This window comes from Atta colombica, unplaced genomic scaffold (assembly GCF_001594045.1).
Source record: "Atta colombica isolate Treedump-2 unplaced genomic scaffold, Acol1.0 scaffold15, whole genome shotgun sequence".
Lineage (NCBI taxonomy): Eukaryota > Metazoa > Arthropoda > Insecta > Hymenoptera > Formicidae > Atta > Atta colombica.
This window is the reverse complement of record NW_017259239.1, coordinates 1,226,470-1,237,380: the sequence shown is the minus strand read 5'-3', so window position 1 is coordinate 1,237,380 and position 10,911 is coordinate 1,226,470. Positions and strand designations below refer to the sequence as shown.

Sequence of the window (10,911 nt, the reverse complement as noted above, 5' to 3'; positions counted from 1 at the left end):
ATATATAAAATTTCTAACAAAAATTTAAAGTGATATTAAAATAATACAAAAACATAGAAAGAGGAACTGTTCGATCAATATTTTTTAAGAAATAGAATTAAATTTATATTATACATATAATAAATTTTAATTGAGAAAAAATAAGAGATAAGAAAATTAATACGGATAATTTTTGTATTTTCCTGAATATCTTTCTGAGACTTATTGTACAGATACAAACATGTGTAAGATGTAATCGCAAGTAATTACAGGGAAGTTGTGGGAATGATTCGCGCTCTCTCGACAGCTGCTAATTTAAATTCTCATAAACTTTAATCGCGGAAAACATGAGTTGTAGAGCGTAATAGCGGAAAGATGCAAGCGATTCGCGATCTGCGCTATTTTCGCGGCGGCGGTGTGAAACCGTCGTGAAATTATTTTATTGAGATTCGACGATTATCGAAACATTTCATTGCTTGGACACGCGATATCGCGTGACGTTCTTTTTGTTATTTCTTGCTCTCACGCACCTTCTACATGATAGATTCAATATTCTCCGTCGTGAGGAATCCTCTCCATTGGGTCTGTGAAATTTTCGTTCGGCATTCGAATTGGAATTGCGCCACGATTTTTATATCGATCGAAGTTTAATAAACGTTCTAATCCTGAACATCGTTCACGAAGGATTTCAATATTCCTCAAATCGAAATCCTTCCGATTGTGTCCTATTATCTCATATCGCGGAGATATACAATTTAATCTACAATCTATGTTTTTTATTACATTTTTATTCAATATAATATTACTTTATAATTGCTGTAAAGTAATTTCTTAAATAATTTTTCTTATAAAAGAAAGAAAAAAAAAAGAAAGAAGAGGTAAGGAAAAATTAATTAATAATTGATTCTTCAATATACATAATATCATAATATGAAATTAAAAAATGTATGGTAACACATTCATTTTGTTACAAATATTTTCAAAATTATTCAAACATCATTTGTTATTTTAATTTGCGGATACTTCGCAATACACTTCATATTTAATAATCAGAACAATAGATTAAAAAAGTCCCATGAGCTTTGATGAGCTTTGATTCGACTGTCGATCGACAGATTTTCGTTTAAATTTTCGTCAACAAAGTACAGTATAGGTCTTTTCAATTATGCGTTCCGAATCGAATGCTACGGTGTGCGATACCGTGGAATCCTTTTCAGTCGAGAGCTAATGGATTGTCAAGAATAGAAACTTCACGTGGTTTTACGATCGTTGGCTCGATGTGGCCGATCAAATGTTTTCAATTCTATTTTCCGCGAACCGCGTTTCACCCTCTCTGTCGATGCTGAAATAGTTTCAGAGATAGACGTCGCTGAAAACAACGTGCCATTTTCACATGATAACTTTTTAATCTGCAACATATATTACATGAAATATTACATACATACATCGCTGCAATTGGTGATATATCATAATTATCTCATATTAACAAAAAAAAACAATATATCATGTGAAAAATCAATAACCATTACAACAAAACATAATTTGACGCGTTCTATTATAAATATTTTAAATGAAAAGTTTAATAGGAATGTTTGTATGTAGGGCAAGAAAGAAGCACATTGTGATTTCTTCTTTTCGCTTCTCCTTGTTAGTGTAAAAGATTATTTCAATTTTTATGAGATGAAAAAATTCCCCTTTCAATAAAGAACAATTGGTAATTTTTCCAAATTTTAATCTTTGTAAGCAATCGAGAAATAACTAGCTACTAATGCCCTATTTGTTTGTGCTCACATATGGAGCTATAGATCTAGGTATGTGTATGTGACTGGCCCAAGATTGAGTGTTACCCAAAAGGAAATCATTTTAATACGTTTGAAGATTTATTATTGTATCTTTATAACTTATAAGTACAATGTAAAATAAAAAAAAAATTTTTTAAATTGTTTTAATATTAAAAATAAAATTTCCACTATAAGATATATAAACACAGCATAAGGAGGTAAACATAAAAAGTGTATAAAATATTAATTATAATGAGCTTGTATTACTCACTTAGATTATAAACTTTCTGGCTCAACCTTAATAAAATATATTAAAATAATAAACATATTGGGTTAATCAGAAAGTTCCGTCCGTTTTTTTTGCAAAAAGTATTTATTTAAGAAACAAAATGAAAAAGTACATCAATCAAAATATTGTCCATTGTTAGCGATGACTTTTTCCCATCTTTCGAAGCAAGCGAATTCCGCGGCGAAAGAATAACTCATTTTTGAAAGTTATCCAGTCAAAGTCTCATTTTTCAGCTTCTTCATAAGAATTGAAGCGTTCCTCAGCAAGTGCGTGTGCCATCGACTGAAACAAGTGGTAGTCGGAAGAGACACAATCTGATGAATAAGCCGCATGGGATAACACTTCCCAGTGAAGTGCCTCTAACGTTTCCTAAGTTTTATGATGTGAGACCGAGCGTTGTCATGAAGCAAAATCACTTTATTCGCTCAGCTTATAAATTCTCGTTCGCTGTCTCGTTTCATATTCTGATCGTTTTTCGATGCAATGCTCGGCTTAAACGGATAATTTGTTCTCGATAGAAATCCCCTGTGACTGTTTCAACAGCTCATGGTACAGTACTTTTCTGATCCTACCAAATACAATGCCTTCTTTTCGTGGATATTCCGCTTTGGCGTTGTCGATGTTGGCCGAGATCGCAAATGGTTTTTCAACGTTTGGGGTTGTCAAAAAAATCCATTTTTCATCTCAGACGATACGATGCAAAAACTCTTTTCTTTATTGTCTAGCAAGCAGAATTTTACTGATGTTTTTCGTCTTTCAATGTCTCTTGGCTTCAGTTCATATGAGACCCATTTTTCCTTCTTTGCAGACTTTTCCCAAAGCTTTTGAACGATCGAAAATAACAGATTAAACACAATTTAATGTTTCTGCAAGTTGTTTTTGCGTTTGACATTAGTCTTCATCCATCAATGCATGCAATTCTTCGAATGCTCTTGGCTGTTTAAAACGCTCTTTATCTTCCACATCAAAATTATCATTTTTAAAGCGTCGAAACCATTCTCTGCATGTTTTATTGGAAAGAGCACTATCACCAAACTTCTACAAGCAACTTCAATGAGCTTCAACTGCGGTTTTCTTTTGCATGAAGCAAACGATTAACACTTCGCGCAAATGACGCTTATTTGGCTCAAATTTCAATATTTTCGATGCAGTAAGAAGCAGTGTTATTAATGCCGTATACCTTTATATACTGAATTTTATTGACAGATGATAAAATTGAAAAATTAAGCTTGGTTTAGGTATTAGAGTTATCGACAGTTCTAGCTATAGCTACTCGCCGCTAAACGAACGGAACTTTTCAATTGACCTAATATAACAAATATTAAAAATAAAACGTTAAAATAAGATATTCTTTTTACCCGAAAAAATAGATATAAAATCAAATTTTTATGGAACTTTCTTAACTTAAACATATTAAAAGCTTCTTCGGCTATATTACTTAAATTAAAGTTAAGAGAAAAATTAATAGCAAACTTGTAGTGGAAGCGTTGCCTTTTTGTTCCACTCACACAGTGAGTTTTGGTAAAATCATATGTATATCTTTTTTCCTCTGTATCGAACTATATGCTTAACTAATAATAAATAAAAAACCAACTGATAACAGAGTGAAAACGAGATAAACAAAAATAAGTCATACCCCAAGAATTACTATACTGCCTCAAGGATACCTTTGTTATTTAACTTCACATGGACAGTGATACGAGGCTTGCATTAATATGATCATAGCCTTAAATAAAACACATTAAACATAATCTTATAATAGGTTACATATACATGTATTCATCAAAAGAAATGCCTTACCTTGAGAAATAAAATTATAAACTGAAAAATAAATTTTCAGTCTGATTTCTTTATATTCCTTCCATCATTATGATTTTTCTCTAGTCTTCTGAAACTTCAGCAAAGTTTATTTCTGTGACTTTTTTCTTTTGTGTAGATTAATGTTCAACTGCGGTTACTATGTTTTGAAAAAAAAGCAGCTGTCACATAGTGCTTCCTGTCATGATGTGCCCCACCTTTCCCTACCACGTACCGAAATTATATGCATAAATTGTATGTTAAAAACTAAACAATCTCTTGATGTCCTAATTTCGATTTTGAATATTACCTTACACTATAAATGCAAAAATATAGATATAAGACAAATTATTGCCTGCTTCGATCAATAATCTTACAGCCGGTATCGAGTTCATTGTCTCGATTTCCATCGAATTCGTTCGCGTATTAAAAGCGATCCTTATTCGGAGGCGCTCGAGCAATGACAAAGAGTACTAAGTAATTTACTTTCTCGATAGAAAAATAAAGAGGAAACGCGAGAGAGGTATGCAACGAGCGAATTGTGTTGAATCATGGAACAGTTTAAAATCTATTTGTGGATTGTACGACAATCGAATTATTCGATACGTGAATTATACGCTTTTCCAACTTATAGATCTGTAATTGTAAAATAATAAAATAATAAAATATTTTCTTGTATAATAGTGACGATATTCAACTCGAATTGATAATTGTCTCATTTATAAAATTAAAATGAATAAATTAATTTAATGTACTCAGTGCACAGTGGTGCATATTAAAGCCATCGTATACAAATAGACGTAAAAATATAAGTTTAATGTAAATATAAACAGTTATCTTCCATATCTTCTGAAAAAAACGGATTAAACCATAAAATCCTTAATACTTTTAACTGCGCTATTGAATAAAATCAATATTTAATTCGAAATATTTATAATAAACGATTTATTAAGACTGTATTATGTGAATATTTATATTTAGACAACAAATAAAAATAAAGGTCCTAAATAATTAAGCTTTTTAGCTCTTAAATAATTCAGTGCAAATTTATATACTACATCTACTGTAATAGTCTACCATCTACTGTAGTAGTTATGTCTGATGATTTGTTGTGTATTCACATGGTTTTAAAAGATATTGTATTTAATATTGTTTATATTTTACTTTTACACAAATTAAATTAATGTACGGCTTTAATCTTCTGAGGACGGCTTTAATCTTCTGTTTTTGATCGACTTTTTTATTTTAAGGGTTAAAACTTTTTTATGAATGTTATGCGGTTGAATAACAAAAAATATGACACTGTCGAGTCTCTAAAGGGGCCTTCGGTCTTCTACAAGTTAATATGCACTAGTATACACTAATACGTCCACTCAAAGTCACTATTAGAATAGTTTTTTAATTCTATTATAAAACATTATTCGATTATTGTAACATTTGTTTTCTACAGTTATTTTATTGCACATTATAAAATTGCATGAATAATGTATTAGAAACAGAAAATTTAAGAATTGGAATAATAAGAAAATAATTATTACTACAAAAGATTAAGATAAATATTTTGATACTCCGTTTTCAAACTCAATGTTATTAGACTCAACGTTGACAATTTTAATATTGAATAGAAATCCTTAGTGCATTCCAGTTTTGTCTAGACGGGTTTTAGGTTGATGACAACGTCGTGAGATTGGCTCTCCTTGGTTCGCTAATCCGAAATAATATACCGTTGACCCAGTTAGCGGCGCAACAGCAATTAGATATTCGCGCGGTGGTAGACGAGGCGGGACCAGGGCATTGATCGATCCTTCCTCGTCGCTGGATGTATTCACGTAAATGTATTCCGTCGTTAATACTCACGTATCGATCACGACGACTGCGTCGACATGGACATGAGTTACGGTCTTGAAGTTGCTTACCTGACAAGAAAGGAATTGCTTGCTCGAATCAAACAACAGCAGCGGCAAGAATTTCAGAATGACGAAGATAATCCGATCATACATGTTTCAAATAAAAAATTGTTGCAATGCTAAATAATTTGCTGCAATACTCAAATAATCGCGTTAGTAAGAATCCACTGCAAATTTATTTGCAAACAAATAAATACACGACAGACAACCTTATTTGTTTGCAAATTATTTGTCTATCATGTTTGAACTAAATAGAGTTTATATAAATTTTTAAATAATTTCATTATAAAAGTGAATTAAAAGGTTTTTAAACAAACAATATTTGAGTTAAACAACTGCTATATTAGTTACGTAGGGACATCTCAGCAGCTTTGTCTCCTCTGTAAATAGAAAAAATTTCGCAGAAAGTACAAATTTTTAAAATTGTTTCACTGGTGGTTCTATTATCTCGTTTAGCGCAACTTTGTTATATAATAAATTAGGTAAATGCGCTGTTCTTTTTTATCTTAAAAAATATATTAAAGTTTTGAGGGTATACAGAGATATGAAGAATAAGAAATAGTCCAAATTTCTTTCTTCAGTTTTTTTCATTACAAATTTATAGTCACAGAGATGTCCCCACAGACAGCATCCATAATAATTACAGAATAATTGCACTCGAATTCCATTTTGTTGTAACATAGAAGTTGTAACATAAAGTTACATATTAAACAAATTGTTTATTTACATTAATAATATTATAGTTTAATAAAAATTGCAAATTATGTTAAGACTCGTAAAATGTAAGAAGTCTAATTAATATAAAAAATCTAACAAATTATTTATTATTTATTTCTTGTAAAGTTATGTATTTCTTGTAAACTTTATTCCAGATTGAAGATGTAAGTTTAACTTTTTGTTATAGTACTTCTTTGATGCTAAAACATTAAAAATTGTGTCAAAAACAAGTGCCACCGGATTTTCTGTAATTGTCGCAATTCTGTCATGTAACATTCTTGTTTTTGTAATAAAGAAAGACAATCCGCTTCATTCGAGTTTAAAATTGGTCAGTTAACTCGCTTAATCATCGCATTCGTGAAATCGTCGCATAATAACGTGGTTTGCCATCCTATTCGTTTTGGACTCTATTAAATTCCAGTCGACGAGCGAAATGTGAAGTATCTCACGATTTTCAAAGCGTGCGATCAATTCATGATCCATGACCGCGCGCGATTTGCGGCCGCGAATTAGCGCTCTAATACGTGTCGAAAATCAATCGCCCGCACTACGCCAAGTGTCGGTTTACCGTTAATCGGTTCGATTCTACATGAACACTTTAACATCGTTACGCATCGCGATTCACAATCACAGGATTGTTCGCTATCGTGGTTCCGATTCGTATCGCTATAGTTACATAAGGTTGCAATTCAACATCGCATTCGCATTATCATCAAGTTTCGTTGTAATATTTAACATCGCGGAATGAATAAATCTTTCATAATCTCAAACATTTTATATAATTTTAGAAAAGAATAAAAGAAAAAATCAAAAGAATTTTTAAAGATTAAATTTCAGGCGAAAATGTACACTTTACATTGAGTGACATTATTTTTATATTCAAAGCAATGAAATTTTTTGCGCGGCACTCAGAAAGAGAGAAGTGGAAAGAGAAGAGGATTGAACTCGTTACTTGTATCCATAAATCCGTCCGCGGACCAAGTTGCACCAAGTGCAGAGTATGCTATGCACCGGGAATTGCACGTAACGAAGTATAGTCTGGCAAAGTGTAATGTAGCGACTTAACTTAGAGTTTCGCTTGTGTGTTAATGTGTTAGTGTACATGATATATCAGGATTTATACATTCTCTCACGCCACATTTTGGAGTTTTGTGGATTTTTTTTCTTAAAGAAACTTGACGAGAAGCCATCTTTTCTCATAACTTCTTAATTAAATTTCAAATGAAAATTTTCCTAACTAATAAGATTCACTTGAAATTGTAGAGAAATTTAATCCGAGAATTATTTAGCAAGTTGTGAAAAATACAAATTCAAAAATTTTATTAAGAATGTCGATTAATTTCTAAGAGTAAAAATTAATGATAGAATTGTGTATCTTATAATTAAATTGCAACTGTTTATTTTACAATAAATGATAAAAATTGCATTTATTAAGGGATTCTTAAGTGGTGCTCTTTTATGCGAATGTCAAGAAAAATAATAGCTGATTTACATCTTTTCACTTATTGTTAGATACGTGGTTTGCGCGACCGAAAGAGGATATAAAGGGACTGGGCAGGTCGTTCACAGTGGAGAAATTGGGGAATCATGATGTCCCCCATAATCGGGGAAACGTTGCGCATATGGTTTCTTTCGGCGCTAGTCGTTCACGGAGCCGTTGCCGGGAATCCGGACGCGAAACGCCTCTACGACGATCTACTATCCAACTACAACAAACTCGTGCGCCCCGTGGTGAACACCTCGGATGTGCTACGCGTATGCATCAAGCTTAAACTCTCGCAACTCATCGATGTGGTAAGTAAACTTTTTTGAAACATTATTAAAAACTAAAAAATAATCCTACAGTAAAAATCCTGTAAAATCACATTGATGACATAATTGCTGAACTAAAATCTATAATAGCTATCATGAATAAGTTCAGACAATATTGATATATATAATCGAAAAGTCTGCTATTATAATACAATAATCGATGATCAGCTACATTCATAATTATAGAAAATATTGATATAATAATTGACAAGTACTTGTTATAAATGAAATTTTGTTGATAAAATAAATCACGATATATTACATCAGAAGATAGCACCATTAGAGATTTTTAGTAATCCTAGTGTCAATTAAAAACGTCTTGTAATTCTTAAACATCCTTTAGATACAATATATACTCGGCTTTCTTTTTCCAATGCTTTTTCAATATTTTTTTCATTGCCTTTTTTATTAATAAAGAAGCATATTTGCTTGGTATTGTCCTATTCTTTAATGTCTGGCGTTTTACATAAAAAATTGTTTACAATATGTTTATTTTTATAAAAATTATAAGCAATTAAATTAGGTTAGGTATGTCACTAAAAGCTGATTGTTCCATCTTTTGGTAAATTTTACCTGTCGGGTAAGTAGCAAGATTACTCAATTACATGCGCGATTTACCTAACAGGTAAAATTTATCAAAAGATGGAACAGCCTAAATGTATCCTCGAAGTGTGGCATTAAATAACAGATGTATTATATAAATCAATACAAAATATATTATAATAATAATAATATAAAATCAATAATTTAAACAGAAAATTAAATTATAGAAATTGTTTTGCAGAGTTAAAAAGAAGATACGCGCAAATTGTAGAACAAAATCTATTACAAATATATTTTATAACTTATCTTTAATTTTTTTAACAGAATCACATTTTATTTATTTAATCCTTGCCACTTCTCTCATGGTTTGATCATAAAAGAATATACAGATGCATTGTCTTTTCTTCTACTCTACGAAATAATAGTAATTATCTACATCCAAAGTATCTGTATAGAGTATCTGTATAGAGTGTCTTTAAACTTTGCTGATGTTGCATACTCTCTAAGACAATAATTAAACTTGTGCAAGTATTAAAGTGCGTGTTATATCTATTATAAAATCAATAGTTTATAAAGTCTACGGACATTTTAGAATGACTAATATGCGATTCAGGTTAAGATATTCCCCTGGAAACTACCGTAGAAATCCAAATTGTCGCAAAAGAAAATTGCACGAAATTCGAGTAATTGAGATAATTACTTAGGTGAATTTGGATAAAATTTTAGTTAATGTTGTGATTATGTTTCGCAAAGTTAAAGTATAAGAGCTTTTAAAAACCTTAATTTAAGATCCCATTAGTAGGTTACATTTATTAATAGCATAATTAACTAATAATATAATTAATTTGCGATATAATAATAATAATTTAATACTATCGATAATTGTATTCCATCGATTATAGACAATAAAAATTCCCTTGTTTAATTCTACAGATATATCTATTTGTAAAGTTAAAATTTTATGCAGATCATGATACATAATCCAATATAATATTCAATATATCCATAATACTTGAAGTTTAAGCTAATGACAATTATGTAAAATTAGTTAACAAGAAGCAAGGCATTACACTTGTTTATCACTAGAGCAATATTAGATAAACATATAATGAGAATCAGAGAATATCTTCCTGCTCAGTAACTCTGTCAGAAGTTTATATCTATGCATTTAACTACTCCTGCGTCTATTTGGCAACAAAGCACTTACGGCTAATAACACAAGCATTAATTAATTAGCTAAACTGTTAGACTGTCTCTATTCAAATTCATTGGCCATACTTGACATTTAATAAATTGCTTTATCAAATTTATTTATGATCTGACTTTTTAATGGAAATAATATGAAAAAATAACACATATTTTAACTCTGCTATACGACCTTTTTACAATTTATCAAATTTATATATTAATCAAATAAAGAAAAAAAAATATAATTTTAATAAAATTTTTGAAATTTTAGGAGAAAATTAGAAAGTCAATTACATATTAATAATCTTTCCTTTACAATTCGATCACCGAAACATAAAAATTCAATATAATATGTAATATCATAAGAATTTATCGCGACATATAAAAACATATAAGAACAAACATTGATCAATAAAACATACTCTGTGATCAATTGAAAATTTTATAGCATAGACAAGATTCAAAAAATTGGCAGACACACAAAACTGCCAATAATATTCTCAAAGTAACAGCATGCGTTAACTATAACGTTGAAGAATAATATCACTCAATTTCAGTCTCGTAAAAATATACACTGGGACAGTAATTTTTTGAAATCGACCGCGACTGAAGTTCACAGAAATTTCCGTCGGGAACGTCTAAATAAGATAAAATATGCATTCGCTTTACCGGCAAAAATTTTAATAATATGATATTTGAATCATCAAACTGCAAGTAATATGCAAGTATTTAGTAGTGTTATGCGTGTGAAGAAATATATTCATTTATGGAAAAATAAAGAAAAATTTTACATTATAATTTGTTTTATTTGTCAATAATTTTTCCTTTGTTCCGTATTACTTTACGAAAATTACTTTATAAAAATACAGACAGATTGAAATAAAAAAATTAATTCTTA

General features: G+C 30.3%; 1 protein-coding gene across 1 annotated transcript in view; it reads left to right on the top strand.

Moving 5' to 3' along the window:
• LOC108685264 (acetylcholine receptor subunit alpha-like) overlaps window positions 1-10,911 on the top strand; it is a 333,770-nt gene that overhangs the window by 742 nt on the left and 322,117 nt on the right. The window contains exon 2 of the mRNA XM_018189965.1: window positions 7,983-8,264. Coding sequence (XP_018045454.1) covers window positions 8,058-8,264 — 207 coding nt within the window. The 5' untranslated portion in view covers window positions 7,983-8,057. The remainder of the gene's footprint in view (window positions 1-7,982; window positions 8,265-10,911) is intronic.